Genomic DNA, 27,582 nt, shown 5'->3' with positions numbered 1-27,582 from the left:
ACTGAGCTGCAAAGAACTGATGGTGTCTGGATGAAGGTACTGACACAAAGATGCAACACATAATTTCAGGAAATGGATCACTCTCGTTTAGAGAGCCAGACAAGCACATGGAAGTACATTAACGTATCATAATAGTAGGAAATTAAATAAGTCTGATTTTTCTGGACATCAGCCTAGCAATAAAAACCAAAGGCATTAAATGTGACGCGGAGGTTACTAAAGATCTGGTACTTACAAGGCTCTTCCCAGGTGTATATTTGCCCAGTTTATTTTATTGATTGCATTCAGTGTGCATTGCCCTGTGTTACACAAGGACATTTCCATACCAGTTTGTATTTCCCATCCTACGTCCCTTCTCTTGTCCCCTTTGTTTCCTTAGAGCAGTGGTTCTCAGCCTTCCTAATGCTGTAGTCCTTTAATACAGTTCCTCATGTTGTGGTGATCCGCAACCATAAAATTATTTTCAGTGCAACATCATAACTGTAATTTTTCTACTGATATGAATTATAATGTAAACATCTGATATATAGAATATCTGATATGTGACGCCTGTGAAAGGGTTATTTTGCCCAAAGGGGTCATGGTACACAGCTTGAGAATTGCTGCCTTACAGTTTTTCCCTTCTGCTTTTTATTATACACACACACACACACACACACACACACACACACACCATACATACATACATGACTTTGTGAATGCATAATATCTGGGAACTACATATGAAAGAAAATATGTTTATCTTTCCTTAATAGGTTTGATCCCTTAATACCACAACTTACATATAGGAATGCTCTTCATGGTACTTTTTTTAGTATTTGAAAATATTTGTAACTAATATAAATGCCTAGAATTAGGGAAAGAGCTAGTGGATTATTTTTCACATTAATTTCTGTCTATTCAATCACCTTCTTCAGAGTTTACAAGGAATACCTGATAGAAGATTTGGGTCACAAATGCCCTTTTGGGGCTGGGAAGGTGGTTCATGTTATTAATTTCAATATTTGGGAAGCAGAGCCAGGTGGACCTCTGTGATTTCTGGGCAGGGCTGCTCAATGTACAGGGAGTTCCAGGCCAGTCAGAGTGACTTAGTCAGACTTTGCCAAAAAACAAACAAAACAAAAGCAATTTTGGGGGCTGAGTAGATTTTTCAATAAGCAATGTGCTTGCTGTACAACATAAACCTAAGTTTGATATCTGAACCTATGTAAGCAAGCTGAGCACAGTAACCTGTATATATAATTATGAGGTGGAAACAGAAGTATCCAGGGAGATTGTTGGGCAGCCAAGTTAGCCAAATCAGTGTGTTCCAAGTTCCACCGAACCCAGAACCACCAGCCCATGGGTGGCTCTACCAGCAATAGACTAGGCACGCTCACAATTAGTCACTAAGAGAATGCTCTACAGGCTTACCTGCAGCATCTCTCAATTGAGAAAATAAGAGTTATCTCTAACATGACTCTAGATTGTGCCAAGTTGACATAAAAATAACCAGCACAACTGACTGCTTTTTAGCTTCACACACAAATTCCTCACTGTTAAACTACAACCTTTCTTTTCTTGTTCATCCCCAAAACTCACACATTAATATTGACATTACAGTATAAAACATTTAAAAAACTTTAAAAGTCCCATAGTCTTCAAAATGAAACACTTAAAAAGTCAGCCTCTTTAAAACATCCACTCTTTTAAATGCCAGAGTCTTTTAAAATTCAGTGTCTCTCAATTGTGGACTCCTATAAAGTAAAAAGTAAACTTTTTTTTTTTTACTTCAAGAGGAAAGAACAAGTCACAATCTGAACAAAGCAAAACTAAAACCTAGCTGCAAATAACTCAGTATCCAATGGGTGGGGCTCACTCAAGGTCCTCCTGAGGGCTTTGGTCACTCCTTGGGCTCTGCCCTCAGCAGCATACACAGTTTGTCTTCATGGCTCCATTGGCTCCACACCACTGCTGCTGCTGTACTTGGTGGCCATCTCATGGTACTGGGATCTCCAAAATACCGAGCCTCTCGCTACAGTTGGACTGCACTTTGACCAGTAACCTATCCTGGGCTCTATTCATGGTGCTAAGCTTCAATTTCTCTTCATTGACTCCTTTGGTCCTGGAGCTTCAACTGCTACTGAGGCTACACCTTTATCAATTACTTACACTGGCCTTTCACAGTGCCCGGCCTCCAATGCTGTTCATGGCCCCTTATGCCATCAAAACCATAACCTGGATGATTTTTTACACTACCAAGCCCAGCTGTCAGCATGAGGTACAACCTTGGCCAACTTTGGAACACATCTCTGGGCACGTAGGAAACACTTCCCAGAAGATTTCACCTAAATAATGCTGGTCTCTTCTTAATCACTGCTAATTTGTTAGCTTCAGCTGACCAGCATCCATTGTCCCAGCAAAGCAGATGTTTTACTGTAGTGGTACTGGTCTCTTGTTAATCACAAGGAGCTAACCAAACTACAGATTCTAAACTCTAAATAGCAAATGTTCTTGATCGAGTCATTAAGGTGTTTTGGATACTTCACAAGCCAGCCCTCCACAGTTCGCATTGTTCTCAACACTCATCTACACTTCTACAGCCCATTGAGCTCTCAACACTCAGTGGCTGTTCAAGTCCAAAGTTCCACAGTCCTCCCCAAAGCTACATGGTCCGCTCTGTCACAGCAGTGCCTTGGAATCTGGGCACCAATTTATCTTAGGATTACTATTGTTACGAAACACTGTGACAAAACAACTCAAAGAGGAAAGGGTTTATTTTAGTCACATTTCCGTTTAACTGTTCATCATCAAAAGCAGTGAGGGCAAGAACTCAAGCAGGGCAGGAACCTGGAAGCATAACCTGAGGCAAAGGCTATGGAGGAGTGTTCTTACTGACTGGCTTAATCAGCCTGCTTTCTTCTAGAACTCAGGACCACCAACCCTGGGATGGCCCCATGTGGACTGGGACCTCCCACATCATTCATGAAGAAAATGCCCTACAAGCTTGCCTTCAGCCCGATTATATGGAGACATTTCTCAATGGAAAAAAGTTATCTCTTAACACGACTGTAGCTTGTGTCAAGTTGCCATAAAACTAGCCAGCACACTTGACTAAAAAAATTTAATAAAAAGAGGAAAACATAAAATAGAGTGACTCTTGGTTTGTTTTGTGTGTACTAACTTAGCACAATGAATTCATAGATTTCTTTTCCATATTCTCTTTGGCTCACTTTGAATGGTTGATGGGTAATATGCATTCGGAGATGAATTTCCCCATTTTCATTTATCGGAGTGTTCCTGAGCCTTTCTAATTTAACCAGCCTGAACGTTTGTATTGTGTTCTGTATGTCACAAATACGTGCAGTAATTGGAGATCAAAAAGAAAGATTCAGATAGCAGAGTATTCCATTGCCGCTGCCTAAATAGGTATTCTTGGGTTTTTTTTTTTCTAAATCACACAATAGTTCCACCCAACTATGATAGGATCCCTATTTGAGCTTTAGTCGTTTCACTCCTTTAAACCTGAAGAATTCAGCATTTCTGTTAGAAAAGTAAGTGAGGTAAGCTAAACTCAAGACAATTATTCATTCTCTTATATGTGGAGTGTGTGTGTGTGTATGTGTGTGCGCGTCCACACGTGCACACATGCATGCCCGCAAGTGTGCACACATGCATGCTGATTACATAGGTTTGAGGCCAGCCTGGACTGCAGGAAACTCTGACTCAGGACAAACAAAACAAAACAAAACCAAAAACAAACAAACAGACCAAAAAGCAGTAAGACAAAACCCCAGACCTGCCTTAATAGCCTTATATACTACTTAAAACATAGAAAGCTACAGTTCTCATTCAGTTATTCTCTTGTATTCTGCTTTCCTCTCTGTGCTCTTTCATGTGTACTCTACTGTCCTCTTTCCTGACTACCACTGCCTCTTACATCCTCCCAGTCCTCTGCAGGGAAGTTGGAAAGCTAAAGATTTGTAAAGAAATAAATTCCACTTCCTCCTGTATGTATGCATGTATGTATGTATGTATGTATGTATGCATGCATGCATGTATGGATGATGTGAATGATATGAGTTACCTAGTAAATTAATTGTAGAAATAATTGATAACTAATAAAAATGAGACAGGCTATAAAAGAATGGATAATTTGCAGTTAGGAAAGAGAGGAGCAAAGCATTTTAGAAGATTAGGACTCTGAGCATATCTAGGAAGATGAGAAATCTCACAAGGCAAGAGGGTTGTGAAAAAAATGTGTTTAATTGCTGGAATTTGTTTTGTGTGTATAATGTATGCATCCATGTATGTGTATATTCAGGTGCACTTTCCTGTGCACATATATAGTCCTCTGTCGTCCTTCATGTTTGTTTTTTTTTTTTTTTTACTTATTTTGCTATGAGTACATTTTTGTTTGTTTGTTTTGTTTTTCAAGACAGGGTTTCTCTATGTAGTCTTGACTGTCCTGGACTCACTTTGCAGACCAACCTTGCCATAAACTCACAGCAATCTGCCTGCCTCTGCCTCCCTGCAAGCTGGGATTAAAAGTGTGCACCACCAAGCCCAAATGTAAAACAACATTTATTATTTTAATTGTTACACTATTATGCATGCCTATGTGTTTTGACAAAATCCACTCCTACCCCTCCCCTCTGTCCTCACCCTATCTGTGAATACCTTTTACTTTCCAACTTCATGTGCTATGTTTTTGTTAAGCCCACTGAGTATCCTCATGTACGGAGCACTCTGTTGAAGCATGGGTAGCCTCTTGGAAGCTATATCCCTGCTACCAAGGAAACAAGTGAGCTGTTACAGTGACTGGTCTGGCAGGATAGGCCTACTGATATAATACTGGCAACACTTGTGGCAGAAACCAACCAATTCCTGCCGGGATTTAGTCTGTCTTGTTTTTGAGACAGGATCTCACACTGAATCTGGAGCTCACTGATACAGCAAGCTATGGAGATCTTGTCTGCTTCTGTGACTTTTACATGGTTGCTGGGCATCTGAACTCAGGTCCTCATTTTTTACTAAGCAAGTACTTTGCCTGCTGAGCCATTTTCTAAAACCTTGTTATGTTTTTGTTTTTTAAGGTTATTTTAAAGGTTAATTACTGGCTTAATGTGATACATGTTAACTTCTTGGATTGACTTAAAAGCGCATTACTTCGTAATTCCATTAAATCTTCTCCTTTGAAGAAGTAAATTACTTTAGTCTCTAGTAGTCTCCTTTATCTGCAGTTACCTATAGTTCCTTGTAATCTGATATTTTTAAATTAAAAATTTTTTATAGTTCACACTTTAAAAATGTATACAAGAAGAAAATGAACTGCAGTCAGTGATGCTTATATCCACATTATGGTACACTTGGTTCAGATATTTATAAAATTCACTGATTAGGGCTAAGGGTGTAGCTAAGGATGTGCCTAGCATGCAGAGAATCGGTGTTTATGGGCAGATGGCACTGAGAGCATATAGAGGGCAAAGGACAATTTTTTGATGTCAGTTTCCTTCTACCACTTGCGTCTTGGAACTGAACTCAGATTGTCAGGCCTGTGCTTAAACAGTCTGAGTCATCTTTCTGGTTCATTTCTTTTGTTTTCAGTTCCTTGTCTTTTTGAATTAAGTATTGGAAGCTTCTGTTTTCCTGCCTGGAATGTGAATCTTGTTTCATCAGTGCATCCACACTGTATTTACTACTACTTAGTAACTGTTGCAGTTATTACGTTAACTTTTATTCTATTACAGTGTTTATGGTCATGTGATTCTGTCCCCCTTTTCCTTATGATTCCAAAGGGCAAGAGGAGTGATACCAAATTAGTACACAAATAAAACATTTTGGGCATGTTTGGCAATATTGCTGCAGGGCAGGTAGGAACAAATATGTCGTATGTAGGTTTCAATGCTATTTAAGTATCAGGCATCCACTGAAGATCTGCCACATACCTTGTGGGTTTAAAGGGGACAAAAAATTTTATTCTTATTTTCTTTTATCATCCTTTCTCCTTCCTATCATGATAATTATAAGATTTTGTCTGAAATTTTTATTTTTTCAAACTTAATGACATATCATGATTTTTTCAATAAATATAGCTAAATCAGTATTTTAAAAGTTTTATTACATAGCAATAGTCTCATGTTAGCCATCATGTCATCTTTATGCATGTATATAATGTATTTCGGCCATATTTAATCTCATTACTTCCATTTTTTTGTTAACACAGGGTCTCTTTTAGCCCAGGCTTAATTATTTAGTGTTGGCAAGGCCAGGTAAAAGTGCATTACATACATCTACTTTAAATAAAGTTTCTATTTTATTTTATTTTGGATATGAACCCTGTGTTAGTGGTATAGCAAAGACTTTTGTCAATCCAGTGAATTGAAATTAGAAGTTTGATTGTATTTTGCAGCTATGCGATTGACTTTTCCTAACTGAACTATTTGGATTTTTTCTTCTATGTCAAGTACCTCTGTTTAAGGGAATTTTAAAAAACGACTTTTAGTACATACCTTTGTAGATATTTCAAATGCTAAGTTGATGGTTTCTTTTTCTTATGATTTTTTTATTAAATGAAATTTAAATCTATATCTGAAAAAAGGAAAAATGATATGTTATAAATAGCTGCCAAATATATATTACTTAGTTAATGAACATTTTTGTGAAATTGCCATGTAGTTTTATGTCACATGTTTTTAAAGATCTGCTAAGGCACTGTCATTTAAAATATTTTTTTATTATGTATTATGATATCACCTTTACTAGAGTATAAGTTGTGTTCTGTTGATTTAAAATCAGCTTACTTTTTTATTTAGACTTTTGTTTACGTTAACATATGGACACTAATTTCAAAACATGGTAAAATTACTTGCTGAAATCTTATATCTTATATAGCATTGTGGCTTCTGAGAGTGTTGAACATGATTGATTATGTCAAAATTGTCTTCATTGTAGAAATCTAAATTGCTAAGTGTAATTTCCCTTTTTTCTAAGTACTCATCTAATTGTCTTTATTTCATCATTTATTATTGGTGAAAACTTTCCTGAATGCTTTATTCTTCCTTGAAATCTTCACAATGTAGTTTTTGTCTTAAATCATTGTATTAGTAGCCAGACATAGCAATGGTGGGAACTGGAAAAGAACAAAATAAAAACAGAGTGACTAAATGCTTAAATCTCAAAGTGTTTAGTTTCAGATCTTTGCTCAGTCCTTTCTGGGTGTGACGTTGAGCTGGCCACATAATCCATGTGTTTTGGCTTTTATTTGTAAATAGTGGGTTATCGATTTCCTTTCTAGGGGAATATGCAGAAGTAAACGATACATTTCATAACTTTCCTGGATTGTTGCAATAACCTCTAGATACATTCTTTCTAGCTTTTAATACAGCTGTCTTCCAAAAACATCATCTTGTCTTTATTGTACTTAAATTTGTTCATGAACTCCTCACCTCTTCATGGTAATTCAGGCTTTACAATTTAGCCTAGTAGACCCACCAAATCTGGCTTCAGTGTGTTTTTTGTTTTCAATTTCAGGTGCTCACAACTTTAGATGACCTGTGTTTGGATCTTCCTCAATCTGTTTAGCAATTTATATGCCATCTTGGCTTTACTGTATATTATGTCTTCTATATGAAATATGCTCCCCAAAGCTATAGATACATGAACTCAACAGTCCTGTGATTTGTCTTTACTCATTTTTTCTTCTTGAAAAAGCCCATCTTTCTTTGAATACCTCTAAAATATTTTTAGCTTCTTCAAGGGTCAATTCAAATGCCCCTTTCCTTGGTTTATATGAAAACTTTTCTCGCAGAGTGTCTCCATGATCTACTGACTCTCTAGACCTTTGTGTGCTCTACTTATTTGACCACTGAATATAGGAACATGTCTCAGTGTCTTTAAAGACTATGACACAGATTAGAGTATAAATCTAAATCTAGTGAAGAAAAAAATTCTGAAAAGATGGTGAAATATTTTTGAAAAGATAATTTTTAATGACTAAAACCTTTAGAAGAATGATTTAAAACTTTCACTTATTGTGCTCAATGCTTGACATCAAATCTTACTCAACCTTTTAAAACGATGAGTGTACACTTGCAGACCATGACCCAACAAGGTCCTTGGTATCACTGGGCAAACTTGCCATTCTTTAATAACTAACACAGCAAAATAAGGAGAGGGGGCGGCGGAGGGAGAGAGAACAATGAGTATGAAAGGTTTCAGTAAATAAAATGCAAGTGACTTGATTTGTAGACTTTGACTGGGACGTGACCAAATTGTATTGGTTTTATCCTACCTAGGCCTTTCTGTTTTTTCTTCAGCTTTGTTCCTCTTTACAGTGACACCATAACAATTGCATTTAAGACAGACCCCCTTCTTGACACTTGATGTTCTCTGTATAGAATATACTTAAAGAGTTGCTTTCATGATGTTTTGTCAGCTATCCAGAAGCTCAACTGGTTGTAACTTATAAACTAAGTCACACTTAGCATTCTTGACTTCATGATAATAATGCTACACTTAAAATGATGAACACATGGTGAATACATGAGCAACTGCACATTAAGATCTTAAGGTTACCATTTCAGTAGTATAGTCATGAACTGTAGTTAAACATAGTAAGTTTTACTAAAAAGCTCAGTTTACTTTCTTAATGAATTAGAAGTTGAGATCTAGAAAGAACCTGAAAGATTAGGCTATTAAAAAAATTTTATACCCTTTCAACAGTAGCCTACCATGCTGTTTTTTTTTTCAACAGTGTGAATAATTTCCTTTCCAGAGATACATTATGCTAAAGGCTAAGTTTGAACTCACTTTCATCCCTTCAGTGTTCATTGTTGATACTCCTTGTGTCTAACCCAGTACCTCCCTGAGACCACACTAAGAACTGATGGGTCTAGAGACACGGTTCAGTGGTTAAGAACACTTGACACTTTTGCAGAGGATGTAGGCTTGGTTTCCAGCACCAACATGGCATTTCTCAGCTGTCTGCAAATTCAGTCAGGGCATCTGAAATCCTCTTCTCACCTCTTTGAGCTCCAGGAACACATATGGTACACATACATACATACATACATACATACATACATACATGTAAAGATTCATATACATAAAATAAACACACTTTTTAAAAAAGGAATTTAGCTAGGGGGTGGTACCGCATGCCTTTAATCCCAGCACTTGGGAGGCAGAGGCAGGCGAATCTCTGTGAGTTCGAGGCCAGCCTAGTCTACAAAGTGAGTCCAGGACAGCCAAGGCTACACAGAGAAACCCTGTCTCCAAAACAAAACAAAACAAAACAAAGACAAAAAAAGGAATTAGTGCAGTGTACATACTGCCTATGCATGTTTGTCTTTTCTTCTGTTTTTGTTTTAGCCTTTGTCTTTTTACTATTAAAGGACTGAAAATTAAAAATACAGGCTTTAACATTTTTCCTCCTATTGAAAATATTTTCCCCACACACATATCCTGAATACAGATTGCCCTGCCTCTATTCCTACGTCCACCCCACCTTCCCTCCCATCCTCTCCTATTAGAAAATAAACAGGCTTCTGTGGTATAATAATATAAAATATAATAATACTAAAATAAATGACATCAGAATTGGACAACATGAACAAACAGAAGGAAAAAAGCCCAAGAGAAAGAGACTCACTTGTTTTCACACTCAGGAATCTAATGAAAACACTAAACTGGAAATTAAAATATAGCCACAAAGGACCTGCAGGGTAAGAGGAGAAGGGAAAAACATATAAATAAATAAAAATTTAAAAAATATGATAAAATAAAAAATAAAAGGAAGAGTAATCTGATAATAACAATGGTGATGATAGGAAGATACACAGACATCAACCAAGACAATGATAATAAATAATAATAAATAAAAATGAGAATAAGATAAATGAAAAAATAAAAGGAAGAATCTTTTTAATAATAATAATGAAAGGAATTGTCTCAGGATGTTATGAGACAAGGAATCTCCATAGATGCCTTTGAGTTCATTTTTTATTGGCCATCTACTACTGGGCATGGAGCCTACACTTAAGAGTAACTTATTTTCCTGGGGAGACCATGGAGGGAACTAAATTTTCATTGGCAAGTGGTTATCAATTCAGGCTTAGAGATGCAGTGGAGGTGGGTTCCTGTAGACCAGCTTTGAGATCAAAGAAGAGAAAGTCTTGGTGGTTCCTCAGTAGGGAAAATTGAGCAGGCAAGGAACAGCTGGTTAAAGGAACAGCTGTTGGTGAACAATTAGTCAGAGGAGAACTAATTGTTGAGGAGAGATGGAGGAACAGAAGGGAAAAGAAATATTTAGGCTCAGACATAAATTGCATTGCAAACTGAAAGGTCTTCTAGTCCAGGAGAACTTTATTTCTCTTCTGCTGTCTTCTTGGCCAACCCCAGTACTTTATTTAAAGTGCGATTCAGTTTTTTTAAATTACAGGTTACATCATGATTTTCTCATCTTTTACAATCAGTAGAGCATTTAGAAATCAACAAAACAATTTAACAAAGAAATACAAACAATTCTGTATAACCTACAATAAAGCGTATAGCAAAAGTCAATCAATTTTGAAGCAATAGTCAGCATGACCTGATTATTATTTCTTAAACAATACTCAAGAATATTTAATCATAAATTTCCTCTGGCTAAAGCCATTGTGTTTACATGATTGTCATAGCGACATAGAAACTAAATGTCCTTAACACAGAAAATTTTGACTTACTTCCAGGCCCAAAACAACAGGTGTGCTATCCAAGCTTAGGCTAACTGCCAAATGTTGTAAAATATCTGTAAATCATGACGTTCCATGCTCACCTTCTATTCTTTTCAGAACAGATTTTAAAGAATCAAGTTTTATTTTTCTACAGCTAACAATATCTAACCAAGTACTGTTATGTAAAGGTCCTAACTTTCTTTTCAAGCAGTTTTTGCTTGGCTGCTCACAATAGTCAGCCAAGACTATCTCATTGTCTTTTGAGATGCCTTTTGCCAGATGCCTTCTTTCAACATTTTCTATGGGAAAAAGTTTTCCAGTGTATATTTCATTAGGGTTGGACTCAAAGTGAGAAATAGAAAGGTAGTTTTAGGAGAAAAAGCAGATTTCAAAGTATTTTTAGGCAAAATTACACCTGGACCATACATAATATTTAAGGGCAGTGGTGATCAGCTAGGGATCTTTGGAACTTTTCAAGCAAAGCCTCAACAGCTGTTCTGGATGTCCAAAGATCATGCTGGGGAGCCATCGGTCTTTGAAATGTTGTCCAGCAAAGCTTCTAGAACTTGTCCTCATGTTTGTGACCTGGGGGCACGTAGCCACTTCTTTCAGCTCTAAGACTCCATCTGTTGGAGACCTGTGTAGGTACATTGCTTGCTTTCTCAGTCTCTGAATTCATACGGGCTTTGTTAGTATGGTGTTAGACAGCCTTGCTTCCTTGGTGTCCTTCATCCCCACTGGCTCTTACACTTTTTCTGCTCCCTCCTTCATAAGGTTGCCTGAACTCTGTGGGGAGGGATTTTATGGAGACATCCCATTTAGTGCTGAATGTACCAGTGTGTCTCACTCTGTATAACATCTAGCTTTAGGTCTCTGTATTTGTATTTGATGGCAGTCAGCTGCAGGAGGAAACTTCTGAGTAAAGCACTGATCTATACGTACAGCAGAATGTCACTAGGAGTCAAATTTATTGTCTTATTATTATTATTGGTGATGGTAGTGGTGGTTGTGAGGGTAGTAGTAGTATTTTAAAACAGTAGTACTTGGTTTTACCCTAAAACTCTGGGCAATCTTGTCTCAGGTTCTTGGTCACCTAAACATTGCCGAGTATGGGTTCAGGCAGGAGTGGGCTTTAAATTAAGTCAGACTCTTGTTAATTAATCCCACGAGCTTTGTGCCACCATTACACTATCAATCTTGTGATCAGGAGCTCATTGTGTCTTGGTTGATGTTTATGTTTCTTCTTTGATAGCCTACAGAGTTTTTTCCTGTACCAAACACACTAAAAGACTAGAGTGAAGGATCTGTGTAGGCACCAGGTTGATTTCTCTATGTTCAATAAGTTGTTTAAATGTTGACCTCAGCAATGGGGCTTTGTCTTCAGTGTGTAGAGAACAACCTATAGTCTTGGTGACGGTATTTGTTTTTTGGTGGTTCTAATATCCACATATCAGTGAATAAATAACATATTTTGTTTTCTACAAATAACTTTTTTTTTCTAGTTCTAGCACTTTACCTATAAATTCATGATGCTGTTTTTTAAATGTCTGGATAATACTCCATTGTGTATATGTACCACATTATCTTCATCCATTCTCTGCTGAGGGGCATCTAAGTTTCCAATTTCTGTCTATTATGAATAAGACAACATGGTTGAGCAAGTGTCTCTGTGGTAGGATGAAGGTTATGTGCCTTTGTTTACTTTGCTTGGTTAAAGTTATCATAAGATATTTTATATTACTTGAGGCTATTGTGAAGGATGTTGTTTTCTTGATTTCCTTCTCAGTCCATTTGCCATTTTTATATAGGAGTTAATTTGGAATCCAGTCACTTTGCCAAAAGTGTTTGTCACCTGTAGGAGTTTTGCAGTGGAAATTTTAGGTTCACTTATGTATACTATCATATTACCTGCAAATAAATGTATGTTAACTTCTTCCTTTCCTATTGGTACCCTTTTGATTCCACTGAATTGTCATATTACTCTGGCAATACTATAAATATATTACTTCAAAGTACTTTATCAAAAAGGTATATAGAGAGTGGATAACCTTATCTCGCTCCTAGTTTTAGGGGAGTTGCTTTGAATTTCTCTCTTTTTAATTTCCCGTTGGTGTTGAGCTTTCTGTGAACTGCCTTTATTATGTTTGGGTAGGTCACTTGTATCCTTAATCTCTCCAGGACTTTTATCATGAAGGGCTATTGGAGTTTCTTAAAGGCTTTTCTGGCATCTCATATGGTGACCATGTGCTTTTTGTCTTTCAGTTTGTTTATATGGTGGATTATGATTGTTGATTTTATGTATGTTGAATCATCCCTGCATCTTTGGGGTGAAGCGTACTTGATATTGGTGAATGGTCTTTTTCCTGTGTTCTTGGATTCAGTTTGGAAATATTTTATTGAGACTTGTACACTTATGTTCATGAGGAAATTTGGTTTGCAATTTTCTTTATTGTTCTGTATTTATATGGTTTGGGAGTCAGAATAACAGTGTTCTAAAATTAATTGGGCAGTGTTCCTTCTGTTCGTGTTTTGTGGAATAATTTGAGGAGTGTTGACATTAACTCTTCTTGAAAGTCTGATGGAATTCTGCAGTACCCATCTTTACCTGGATTTTTTTTTAAAGAAACATTTAATGATTGTTTCTGTTTCACTATAGATATAGATATTTTTAAATTGCTTATCTGATCTTGAATTAACTTTTGTAAATTATATGAATTGAGAAAATTATTCATTTCTTTTAGATATTCCAATTATGTGGTGTACAGATTTTAAAGTATGTCGTGATTCTGTGCATTTCCTCAGTTCTATTATGTCCCCTTTTTCTTTTCTGATTTTGTTAATTTGGATATTCTCTCTGCACCTTTTAGTTAATTTGTTTAAGGTTTTGTTAGTCTTACTGATTTTCTCAAAGAATCAACTGTATGTTTCATTGATTCTATTTTTAAATTCTTGTTGATTTTATTTTATTGACTTGACCTATGAGTTTGACTATTTCTTGCCATATACTCCTCTTGGATGTGTTTCCTTCTGTTTCAGAGCTTTCAGAAGTGCTCTTCAGTCACTAGTATGAGATCAGTATCTTTTCTCTTTCCCCCCCCCCCACCCCACTTAAGTTCTTAGTGCTATTATTTGCCTTTTATAACTACCTTCATTTTGTCTCATAAATGTGAGTATATTGTGTATTCATTTTCATTCAATTCTAAAAATTTTCTTTTTAATTTCTGTTTTGGCTCATTTTTCATTTTGTAGAGATTTGTTTCCTTTCCATGAATTTGTAGGCTTTCTATTGTTTCTGTTGCTATTGATGTCCAGATTTAATCTGAGGCTGCCTGATAGGATGCAGGGAGTTATTTCAATTTTCTCACATCAATTGAGACTGGCTTTGTGTCCAAGTATGTGGTCAGTTTGGAGAAATTTTCATAAGGTGTTAAGAAAAAGTGTGTTCTTGTATGTTTGTGTGAAATGTTCTATAGATATCTATTAGGGCATTTGGTTTATGGTGTTGGTTGGTTTCAGCATTTCTCAGTGTACTTGCTGTCTGGATGACCTGTCTATTGGGTCGAGTGGATTGTTGAAGTCTCCCACTATCAGTGCATGAGGGTCAGTATGTGTTTTAAGTTGTGATAGTGTTTCTTTGATGAACTTGGGTGTGCTTATGTTTGGGGCATAGATATTAAGAATTACATCGCCTCTTGGTGAATTTTTTTCTTTAAGTATTTACTGTCCTTCCCTTTTTCTTCTGATTATTTTTATTTCAAGTATTTGTTAGATACTGAAATTTTAAGGTGTTTTTCCTGAATGTTGCAAAAGGATAGATCTTATTTACCATTGATGTTGAGAGATATCAATGAACAGTTTTGTTGATTCCTGTTACTTTGTTGTTTTAGCATGTGGTCCTGTTATTTTTGTTGTTGTTGTGGTGGTGGTGGGGTGTGTGTGTGTGTGTACATATGTTTGTGTGTGTGTGTGTCTTTGCTGAAAAAGTATGTCTAAATCAGGGCTTTTATTTACTCAAACTTTGTCTGTGAATATCAAATTATTCTAAATGTGCTTTATTAATTAAATATACTAAAAAGGAGTGAGTAGGAACGTTTTTTAAAGTTTTGTTCAAACTACCAAAAATGCAATATATATTTAGGCACACACACACACACACACACACACACACACACACACACACAATATACGTACATACATATAAACATGTATGTGTACATGTATTACTGGAATTTGGAGGAGAATGTATTTAGATATTTTAAATTATTTTAATCTAGTGTAAATTATTTTAATCTAGATACATGTGTCTACTCATAAACTTACATATATTCATATAATACATATTTTAAGTAAACATAAAGTAATATATTCCTCATGACTTTTTCAGCCATTCTTAATGATATTTATCTCTCCTCCTTCCCTTTTGCTTTGTGGTGTCCTCCCATCCCTCCCCTCAGTTAAAGTCTGCTGCTCCAGTTTTTGCCGTGTTCCCCACATAGCCCCTGTGTGGTGTACGTGAATCATATGGTAAATCTTTATCTTTCTGAGAATTTCCCACACTGGTTTCCATAGTGGTTGCATAGAGAGAAAAGAAGATCTTGAACAAGTGGTACTGGGAAAACTGAATGTGCATGTGTAGGAGAATGAAGCTACACTTGACTCTGTCATCCGATTTAAAAACAGAAAAGAAAGGAACTCCAAATGGATCAAAGACTTTATGTGAAACCTGAATCGCTGGAATTGCTAGAGGAAACATAAGTGGTACCCTACACAATAGAGACGTGCAGGAAAATATTTTTGGTATAGAACTCCATTCACTCAGGAATTAAGTCCAACAACTCACAGATGGCACCTCAAAAACTTGAAAAGTTTCTGTGCAGCAAAAGAAACAAGTGAAGATGAAGTCCACAGAGTGGGCAGCTGCACATCATATAAAGGATTAATATTCAGAATATACAAAGAAACAATAATAAGTACTAATGCAAATGCAATGAATCAGATGACTCAGTTGAAAAGTGGGCTCTTGATTTGAACAGACAGTTCTCAAAAAGAAGATATAAAAATGGCTAAGACATAGGTCAGAAAATGTTGATCATTCTTAATGGTTAGGAAAAAGCAAATTAAAATTACTTTGAGATTTCATCTTACTGCAGTCAGAATAAGCTCTAATCAATAAACAGCTGATGACAAATGCTGACAGAGATGTGAGGGGAGGGAAAGGGAGGGGAACTTTAATTCACTGTTTAATCAGTGTTGGGAGTCAGTATGGAGAATGCTTTCGTTCTTACTGCCAGTCTTTGCCTGAGTTCAGTAGCTCTGTTACACCATTTCCTATAGCCTCTGGGTCTTTCTTTTGCCCAATAAAATGGGCAATATTGGAGCTCTATGTATTGAAATCATTGAGGCAGTTCCCCCAGTGTCTTGGCTGCTATCCAGGTCATGTGTTTTTCCTTGTCATGCCTCACCAGACCAGCAGTTCTTCCGTGCATTCTCTAAATGTCTTTATTCTAAAGCTGCCTTGCATGCTTATTGAACAGTTTAGGACAAAGGATGTTTATAGCATAGAAGAACGCAGGGTTTAATATTGGGTTCTTCCCATTACTGTTCTAAAACCTTTTTTCAACATCTCTGCCACTAAGAATGTTTCCTTGTTCCTTTTGACCTGCCTTCCTTCTTATAAAGTAATGCTTTGTGATTTAAAGTCAACATTTGTAGAATTAATGTTATGCTTCTGGTGTATCTTCAAAAGACTGGAGTCTGAAGAAGGAATTAGAAAGCAAACAGTTCCATAAAGGAATCCTATACTTAAAGTGAGTTTTAGAGTACGTTTCTGTTAGTAAATGTTGGGAAAGGGATCTTCAGTTTTCACACGTTAACAATTAGATCTGAAAGCACCCCAGCTGCCACTGCATTGTTCCTATTATGGTTTCTAAAAATGTTGGGGTTAAAAGCAAAATGTTCATTTACCATGCCTTTTCCCCCTAATTTTTCTAATCAGGTTCATTTGATGAAATTGTTGGACATGTAGAAGGACTACACTACCCCTCATATTTAGTATTAATTTTAACGTACACTCTTCGTTTTAATAGTTACTGTATAATTTAAAAATGTACAGGAAACCTAAACTTGTCAGTAAATTTGTGTGACTCATGTTTTTATGTTATCAGTAGTTATAATTCTTTATGATCGCATTAGATGACCGCAGAGAAGACACATTTAAAAATCACAAAAGCTTGTATATGGTTTACATACACATATTCCCTTTACATAGTTAAATATGCTGTTTCTGTAAATAAGAAAAATCTTGGTTTTAAGCACATTAAACAATGAAATGTCTTACTAATTTATCCATTTAGAGAGATTAATTTTGAACTCATTATCCATTGTAATATATTTATATTGTTAATTGACACACAGAAGATTATTTATTATATACATCAGTCATTATATTAATTTTGTAGCAAGAGTGCTTCTCCTTAGGACTGGAGAGAGATCTCAACCAGTAAAATGCTTCTTATGTAAAGATGAAGTCCTGACTTCTAATTCTTAACACCCATATACAAGTTGGGTATGCTGGGACATGCCTGTAATCCCAGCAGCAGCCTGGGGCTTGCCGGCCAGATGGCCTGTATAGTCAGTGAACAACAGGTTTAATAAGGACTCTGTCTCAAGAAAATAAATAACAATTATAGTACATTGGTGAGTAATTGAGGAACACACCTGATTTCATCCTATAGGCTACACACACACACACACACACACACACACACACACACACACACACACACACGTACACACTCACCCATTCATATTCATGTGTACACATACACATACACAAACACACAAGCAAGTGTTCACACAGAGAGATACATACTCAAACATGCAGGGTGGAATCTCTAACCAGTTCTGTTACTGGCCAAGTGGATTGCTTTGAAGTAAGTTACTTCTAGTCATTTTCTTATCTATATCTTTTTAAAATTTTTTGTAACATTTCTAATTTAGTGATTCCAAAAAGAAACAGTTTCCAGGCCTGAAGAGTGTGGAAGTAGATTCACTTAGGTCTTGCATTATTTCCCAGTGCTGACTCCGAGCCTCAGAGAACAACTCATGTTAGAGACGGCTATTCAAGTCTCTTGCTGTGTGACACAGCTGTCATCAGGAAAGGACAGTTTGCCTCCAAGTGGCTCATCATGTCCTCTCTTAAATTCTTCAGTCCTTAGAACCCCCAAACAAATATAACCCAGTTGGAAACCTAAATACATCACTTTATTGGTTTTATTTCATTCATTCAAATGAACATTATTTTATCCATTACTCATATTGTGGGAGCTTTAATTTATATTGACTTTGTGTTTTTAATTTGTAAAACATCATATTAATAATGTAAGAAGTAATGGGAATTTAGCAGTAGGATTAGGTACAGTTTTGGGAGTTGGTGGATTGCAGTATCTAAATAATAATGTGTTATAACTTAGTTACAAAAGAATGTTACTTCTAAATAATTGTTGTATTATATTCTCAGTCCAAGACTCTGTTCTCTATGTGGACTTTGTCCATCAGGTCTTGTAAGACCTGTGAGATGTACATATCTTCTTTTAGATATGAGTGATCCTTGATACAGAAGCAGCAATGTGAAATTTAGTTCAATTATATATGAAAAGAATCTGTGTGGATTGTTAAATACTAAAACTTCTTTTCCACAACAGTTTTGTAGTATTTGACAGGTCGGCTGGCTTTCCTTCCAGGTCCTACTTACTGCGTTTCTGTCATCTTGCTGGTATTTTCCATATTGACCTCTCTTAATCCCCACTATAACCTTCGAGACAAATAGGGGTCCTACTCTGTGAGGGAGGAAATGGAGAACTATTTGCCTAAGATCACACACTTACAGTATGATCAAGGGTATTGAATGTAAGGCATCTTAATTATCAAGGCCGTGCATTGGTCATTAGGCGTCCTGCCTCTTCCCATATGTGACCTAGCCAAACAGAGTAGAGGCCTCTCCTTATGCCACTACAACTAATGCATGATGCAGAACACATTTATGGTGTCTGATTCATTTGTTGGTACAACTCTTTAAAAACAGTTCTATATTAATTTCAAAAGAAGCTTACTAGGTACAAATGGAGTAAATACTAGGTTAAAACATAATCTTTTATCTAAAATACTGCAGTTTTAACGACATGTTACAGCAAAAGACAACTTATGCTGCTTATTCTAGAATTTAGACAGACTTAGAATATGAGGTGAAATTCAGTATGAAAGGGAATATCAGAAGTAACTTTTGGTTTTTTCACAGTTAAAGACCAACTTGAATCTAATTGGAGTGTAAAATGGATTTACATGATGTATTATGTATCCATATGCAAAGGACTATCTCAAGTCATAAATTCTTTTTCAGTTATGTATTAGTCGCCATGATTTTCACATAATTAAGAGTGAAATATACTTCATTATAAATGGTTACTTCCTCTAGAATATGCTTCTCCAGGACGGTTTAATGTTCAGAGTTCTTACCAGATTCCCAGTGTGCTCAAAGCTCTTCCCTTAGGGCCCGAAGTACTAATATTTATGAATATACCTCACAGGGTTTGCTATTTGTCAAGAGAGTCCAGTTTCTTGTATATTGATAAGTACAGCCTTTCTCTTACCATTGTTTCACATTATATTCTTTTTCTTGCAGAGGTTTGTTTTCTTTTCTTGTCTCTGGTGTAGTTTGGCATGGTAGCTCTCCTCAGTACTGCTTTATTTCTCTGTGTGCCTCTTTTCACTTTCTTTTTCTCAGTGGAACTTAGAAGCATTAAACACATCTTTCTAATAGTTATATTAAAAAATGAATTTTTATGACGTGACTATGTAGTACTTTTTGTGTTATCTATATAGCCCTAAATATGTGAAAACATGTTTAATTTTTGTTTCTACCATAGTAAAAAAATGTTACTTCTAACCTATAATCCCTTATGATTTCTCCTCTCAAAATCAAGACACAGAGTGAGCAGATTATATTAGCCATACTTCCAAATTCAGTCTTTATCGGGGGAGCCACTGTAGGGTGAGGGAGAGTTGTATGTTTTCTCAAGCATGGTAAATTTACCATTCTCTGTAATGAAAGCAGCACACTATTTTTCAAGATAGTAATTGATCAAATATATATTCCATTAAATTTAGGCCCTTCTTTCATAAAACAGAATGATTTTTGACAATTAAAACTATTACCAGTAATACAAGAGGAGGCAACTCAGTGTTCAAATGATAAAATATTCACTTGTAATCAGTGAGAACCTGCCCAAGATCATGGCATTTAGGGTGAGGATTTCTATCTCTGTTATTTGAATCTACTGTGGTGTTATTAATATGTTTCATAAGACATAGTGCAGAGCTGCTATGATCTTTAAATGTTAATGCTCTTTTCTTATCACTTTACTGTGTAGATACCCTTCATGAGACCCAACTCTGCCACAGCTCATCCTCGGAGGCAATCCCGGAAACCTTTTATAAGTGTGATTTTAAAACTGTGGATAAAACTCTCAATAGAGCGTATAAACTAAAGGAGAACAGCTATTTTGTCCTTCCCATAAGCTTATCACTGCAAAAAGTGCTGTTGCTTGTCAAGTTTGGATAGAATGTAATTGATTGGTTTGTTATATGGGGTAGACAAGGCAGTTAATTTGCCTGTGTAGAATTTTTTCTTCTCTCTCTCTCTCTCTCTCTCTCTCTCTCTCTCTCTCTCTCTCTCTCTCTCTCTCTCTCTCTCTCTCCAGTCCTCAAAATACTTGGTGTATGCATTAGTAAAACAACAGTAGGTAATGTCTTGTCAGCGTTGTTTTAGCACGTAAATGTCTTTCCCTCTTGCTTCTTTGGCAAAAGACGATGCAGTATTTGGACTCCCTGAAGACTAGAGGAAGCCAGTGGGACATACCTGCTCTGTGCTTTCCTGTTGTTGAACTCTCTGTTATTTGTTTATAAAAGGACAATGCTTTCCACTGATCTGCAGGTCTGCATCACCTTATTACTACATGTATTTGTACATGAAAATAACTCGACTCAAAAAATGTTATTTCTATTTGTGATATTCAGCAAAAGTGAAAGGCTGATGAAGATTACACCTTTTTGCTTTTGAGTACTGTGGAAGCACTTATTGTTAGCATGGACATTTTATAACTAGAATTTAAGCTCAAGAATAATAGTAGTATCTGTATTAGTCTATAGGCTTTTTTTTTTTTCAGAAATATCCAAATTTATTCCTTATTGTTTTATTTAATACAAACATTCTGTGTTCCAAATACTTTTGCCTTTTGAACTTAAATGTGAAGCTGTGACCTGAGGGAGCCACAGAGCTTGTTGGGTAAACAGTCTGCCTGCTGAAAGCTCTGCCCCAGCACCTGTGTCTTCCCAGAGGGTTACAGAGCTCTCACTTGATCGTCATGCTTTACTGACCCAGTTTTAGGTCAACAGCAGAAATGCTTTGAATGTTGCACCACTTACTCTCAAACTGATTTAGAAGTGACTGCTGAAACTGAAATGCACATGTACATGTAAATTGCCAAATTAGCTCCTGAAATTCCGTTGTTTATCCTTGTGGATTTGGATGTTTTCTGGTATAGGGGCTTTTGGTATAGTTCAAACCGTAGGCATAAAATAGGCGATGCTGTAGATAGCAAATACAAGGATAATTATAATGCCGGTGTCTCTATTAATCTGTAGTTAAGGAACAGTATGATTGGACAAAATGCTTTGTAAGATTAAATACATAGGAAATGATATATAAAGATACTGTTAATTTATTGATAGATCTTATAGCACTGAAGAAAATATTCACACACCTTAGGAAAAACAGTATGTTTTTTGAGTATAAGGAATGACCAATTACCATTACTGAGTTTATGGAAAAGTTGGTAAACTCCAGCAAACTTTAAGAAAATAGCAATAGGAAATTACCATTTTTCAAATGAAGTATGCTTTAGACCAATTGTGTTAGCATAAGTTAAAAACATGAATGGATAGTTTTAAATTTATGGTTTCTGTTTTGGTTCTGAGAAATCATAGGTAGTGTGATTGTAGTGGCAGTGTTAGCCAAAGCTCCTCCACAGTGCTTATAATTAGAACACTGTAGTTATGCTTCTTCATCGTTTACTTTTTATTGGTAGATACTGCTTTTCCAAGATTGGTAAAAGGCCCATGTTACCTCCTTGTCATATGTTACAAATATAAACTGCACAGTTTCTACATGATAGATTTTTAAAAGTTACTAACTTCCGAAGAGAACAGAATGAAACATTTTCTTTTAATAATCTACATGAAAACAAAATTAACTTTTGCCCATTATTGGTTTTTTTGCTGTTAAAAAGGAAAATTAGTCTTTTGCTGTTAAAGAGGAAAATTAATCTTTATCAAAGAAAATATTTCTAAGTAATTTATATCTTATAACTATATGTAAGAGAATGACAGCTCAGGTATTTGGCAGTTATTTATCACAGAATAGAAAATGGAAGAAATACTGAAATATCAGAAAGGGGCTGATATTTTAAGGGAGTGTGCTAAAGTACCATTTAAGTATGAGAACCAAATACCTATGTGAAGAGCTGGCACAGGCTTGAAATCCCAGTAATGGGGGCCAGAGACAGAAGAGTCTCTGTGGTTGACTGGTCAGCCACCCAACAGGTTGGCTAATATCAAGCCAATGAGAGACCCTATATCAAAAAACCTGATGGACACCTTCTGAAGCAGAATAGCAGATCAACACACGCACGCACACACACACACACACACACACACACACACACACACACACACACACAAACACACACACACAAACACACACACACACAGAGTTACTTCCCCCCAACACATACATGCTATTGTGAAGGACATTAAATGCCTGTGAAATACACACTGGATGCTATGGAGTGACATGTCAGAGGCACAGGAAGAACGTTTGAGATTCAGGTGGCAGTCATCGTCTTGTCCTCCTGCTGGACCAGATGTCCTCTCTCCCTGACTCTCTGGAGTTTCTAATTCTGTACATCTGTGATGAGACCCAAAAATTTGAATTTGTAACAGGTTCCAAATAATGTTGATTTAGCTGGTCAGCGACATTACTTTGAGAACATCTCATATACAGTTCTGTGTTTAAAATAATCATTTATGTATTTGTATTAATTTACAATGAGTATGGATTTAATATCTTTAAGAGGCTCTAGATTTTTTGAAATATTTGTTTCTAGACAGGTCTTGTAGAAAAGTAGCTTCTTCTGAAACATATGTAATATAATTTCCTTAATTTTTAAAAAACCAGTTAAACATTTATTTTACAAACAGAGCAACATTGCTTGCCCAAAATATCAATGTTCTTTCGTTTAAAAAGAGAGAGAGTTACAGTTATATATGAGATGAAAAAAATTTAGCCGAGCCTGTATTGAGTTTAAGTTTACATGTGTATGCATCATTTATCTATCACCATACTTTGTGTTTCTTGAATGCTTATCTGATATCTTGTGGCATAAAAATAGATTTCTGACAAATAATAGTCACATTTGTTACCCTACTTCCCTGTTTGAGTCCTGTTTCATAGTGAAACACTTTAAGCACTCAGTTACATATGTTACACACACACACACACACACACACACACACACACACACACACACACACACACACACACACACACCCCTACCTCATTGTTATGTTTTTATGTTTTACTTGACTTACAATATTGAAATATTTCACCAAAATCTGTTTAAAATTTCAGGAGTCTGCAACATACTAAAACATTAACACTTTTCAAAACATTTTTACTTTTCTGAAATTAATTTTGACCTTTGAAACCTGTTTAAGATATTTATTTAAGATATATGAAAGCATAGCAAGACAGAATGCATCCATCTCTCCGAGGCATCGTGTTCTAAATTTAGATAGCAGTCAGGAATGTGAACTGAGTCAGGATGTACAAGTAGCTCTTCATAGTGAAAAGAGAAGTAGGCTTCTTTCCTGAAGTGCTCACCTCAAGATGCTCTGTAGGCCTGCCAGTAAGATTGACTGCTGTTCAGGCACATAGGATGTAATGAACTTGAATGCTCATGCTGGGCTTGGCAAGTAAAATGAGATTGACCCCCCCCATCCGTTATCTCACTTATCTGATTTACATTATAAAGTCAGGATCTACACTATTGATTGGAGTATAATTAGTTAATTATGAACAAGGAAATGCAAAGTTATGTGGAGCTTGAACACAGCAGGTTGTAGTGCTAAAAACTTTCCAAGGGCTCGAGCAGATGGAGATGAGTTTATTAAAGCGCGAAGCAGCCGTGTTTCAGGTATGGGAGTGTCTAGTCAGTCTCTCATGCTGGGAAGAGATACTTGACCTTACTGTGTATTTTCATACGAATTGCCTTGTCTCATATTCTGGTTTTTTATTTTGTTTTGTTTTTCCATTTCACTCTTAAAGTTGTAAGCTGGCTGTTGCAGATGTAGATAATGAATTGATTCTACTCTTTAACTGAACTTGTAGTTGGTTTTTCCCAAATAGTATTTCAGTTTATCTATACTCTGCTGTAATGAAGACTTTGAAACTATTTTACCACTTACTCATTCGCTGTGGCATGTGAGAGAAATCCCAAGTTTATTATTAATGAAATAGGTTCACATGTTCAATGTTGGTCTGATAATTGTGAAATATGAATTAAAACATTTCTAGTAAATTTGTATAAAAATGCTCACATAGGTGGCTTGCACTAAAATTGTTAAATGTTACAAGGATTAAAATGGTGTACTTATAGGTATTATATAACATTGGTAGAATGTGGAGTTTTATGACAGTTCATATATTTAAATTTTTAAGGGGCCTCACTGTATATTTATTCTAATTATTAAGACATTTACTTGAAATGATTGATGATTAGTTTCTAAAATTGTGTTTGAATTGCTAGTAAGGTTTTGTTTAAGCAGTGTTAATAGTCAAGACTAATGAATGAGAAAGTCAGAAAATCCAACCTATCAGTTCCCTGGATGCTCCTGGTTCTAAGTGAAAAAGTATAATGTTCTCAAGTCTCAGAGGCAGGGTTTCATTTAGCGTTGTACAGACTTGGAGGGAATACCGCATGTTGTACTCCGTTAAGGTAACAAAATATCTACAGTTATCAAGACCAATGTGATCATAAAACGGCACATCCCTTTTCAAGTCTGAGCCACAGATTTTACTTCTTACTGTAGGCCAGTTTATCATGTGGTCATAAATCGCTTCTTTAGGAGGTGCACTCACTTATTTCAGCTAGGTTTTAAAAAAAGTAATTACTTAGTGTATGCCATAAATGAACTTACTAGTTGGACATTATGAAAGCTAATGAAACCCTTTAGAGCAATGGACCTCCCCCTTCCTAGTGCTGCAGCCCTGTCATACAGTTCCTCACATCGTGGTGACCTCCAACCATAAAAATATTCTTGTTGCTCTTTCATGACTGTAATTTTGCTAGTGTTATGAACTTGATGTAAATATTTTTGTTTTCTGATGCTCATAGGCAATCCCTGGGAAAGGGTCAGTCAACCCCCAAAGGGATTATGACCCACAGTTTGAGAACCCCTGCTTGAGCACCTTGCTTATCTTGCCTTTAGGCACAAGAGAAAATAATTCAGATATTTTTTCATATTTCCCCATTGTCAGTAGCCACACAACACCCAGCTTAATGTGAGGATCACAGCACACAGGAAGAGCAATCATTTTCTCTTCTTTGTTTAGGGTGCTATACTTAATTGTAATGCTATGTAAGTATCTTAATACAAATAGAGCTGTGCTTATTTAATGTCTATGTTTTGATAAGTCAATATGTAGAGGACCATAGAGAGCTTCTCTGTCATTTGCATATGTATCAATCAGTAATATAGTATGTAGGAACATGTATTTGATAGGTACTTAATTGGTCAGCTTTGTTTTTTACATTGTAAATGGGGTTTGTTTTATTTCACTAGACTGTAAAATTTAAGATACCCTGTAGTCTAATGTGCACAATATTTATTAGATACTTAAAACATACTTCTTTAAACATCAAGTTTAGGTTTTATTTAAAGACGTGTCCTTCATATGCTAGTTTTATATTCTCTTTTCATGGTTAAGTTATTGCTTTCTTTTTATTACAGTGTGCAATTGGTATAATAATGTTTTTATTACATACATTTGTTTTATTTAATAAAGTATATTGTGTTATATCACAGTACATTTGTGGGTCAATGAGTTCTTTAGAAAATTTAAACATTTTATTTGCTGTTTGTTCTGACAAGTTAAGTATGTTGTATTGCTGCAGTTAAAAAGTTTCAAGTACTTATGATAAATAGAAATGAAATAAAACTGATTAGTAACTTTTTGCCCTATTATAGTTTTTAGGGTATAACATATAAAACTTAGTTTTATTTGTTTGTTTGTTTTGTTTTTGTTTTTAGTTTTAAAAATGATTTAATTTTCCACATAGACAAAATGTGCTGGTTACTAAGTTTTGATAGAAACATTCCTGTGGTGTGCATGGATGTGAGGTACAGCCAACTGTTGTGGTCTTCTACAGTTGAAATGTGTCAGTGGGCACAGTTAATACAAATTCTTGCAATTCTGCTACATTTCACCTCTACCATTTAGGATATAATTGTTACCAGTACCTAAAGTTATTATTTTGTTTCAATTTAACTGATTTAATGATATTTTGTACATGAAACTAACTTGTAAAACTCCTTTGAATAGCTTATATTTATTATTTCCTTGGCAAACTTATTGACTTCAAATGGGGTATTTCTGTGTTTTTCTTTCTCTCTCTTGGCTTTGGTGGTTGCTAGGGTAGAGACCATCGCTTTGTGCTATGTAAACTTTGAGTTGCAGCTTTTACTTACTGGTGAGTAAGCAAGGACCTTAGAGAACTATCCTAAGACCCCCAATTGTCTGCCATCATGAGAAAGACGTCCTGAAATGTATCCTGATGAAGGTGTCAGGAAGAATTAGGTCATCTCAAAAGAGCAAATGCTTCACAGCATCTTCTGAAAGAGCTACCAATACCAGAACAGGTATTGGATCGTTTAAATTTTTAATGTATTTTTAGATGCCTCATTGCAAACATTGTCAATTTGCATAGTCTTGATACTTTTGGTATTCTAATTTCTGCATAAGTAAGTTTCTTTAAGACAGTTATGGTTGTAAAAAAAAAACTGACAGTATTAGGAGGCAATGACTGGTAGTTTTCAAACAAGAATCCTGAAGAACTGGAAAAACTGAACATAAAAAAAAAAACTTAGCAGACAAAACAGCAGATGAATGGTATTTTAACACAGAATTTTGACACAGTAATATAACACCAAATGTAATTCAGACTGAAGATCCTAGAATAACAAAGGCAGAGAAAATTATATTTTCTGTATTCTTCCCAATGAACCAAATTTTTTATAAATTTTCCATCCAGTTTTAGTGACTTACTATCGTCTCTGTACTTAAAGCAGTGTTCCCATCCTATGTAGGACTCTGAACCTTCCCACCAACTTAGAAACAGTCCTGCTTCAAAGATTTCTGTACCCCAGTATTTAGTGTAATGGAAGTTTTAGCTACTGAGAGGTAAATAAGTGCAGTTGAGGAAGGAAGACCCTGAATTCTGTGGGCTTACTATATGACATCCTTAACTTACATTTGATATTAGCTGTATAAGTGTATTTTAAAATGTAAGAGTTATTTGGACATTAAAAATTTTTAATAACATTTGGATGCTTTATCTCAAACAGTGGTATAATGTATAGCATTTATTATTTCTGTTTTGTTTATTCACTTCTGTAATAGGAATTATAGTAAATGTATAATTCAAGTTCATTTCATGAGTGTTAGAGGTTTGAAAAACGTTCATTCAGTTATTTCATTGATAATAAATGAGAT

At 35.7% G+C, this 27,582-nt stretch overlaps 1 protein-coding gene across 5 annotated transcripts in view; it reads left to right on the top strand.

The window, feature by feature from the left end:
- The window catches only part of PHF14 (PHD finger protein 14), a 141,275-nt gene that overhangs the window by 79,317 nt on the left and 34,376 nt on the right, over positions 1 to 27,582 (top strand). Inside the window, exon 17 of one of the 5 annotated variants that reach the window (XM_084787247.1) lies at positions 20,123 to 25,897. The exons of the other annotated variants lie outside the window; for them this stretch is intronic. Within the exon in view, the coding sequence (XP_084643373.1) occupies positions 20,123 to 20,135 (13 nt within the window). The 3' untranslated portion in view covers positions 20,136 to 25,897. Of the gene's footprint in view, positions 1 to 20,122; positions 25,898 to 27,582 lie in introns of those variants that run through there. 5 annotated transcript variants of the gene reach the window in all.

This window comes from Acomys minous (genome assembly GCF_964271855.1).
Source record: "Acomys minous genome assembly, chromosome: 6".
Lineage (NCBI taxonomy): Eukaryota > Metazoa > Chordata > Mammalia > Rodentia > Muridae > Acomys > Acomys minous.
The sequence above is the reverse complement of the archived record's forward strand: the minus strand, read 5'-3'. Positions and strand labels throughout refer to the sequence as shown.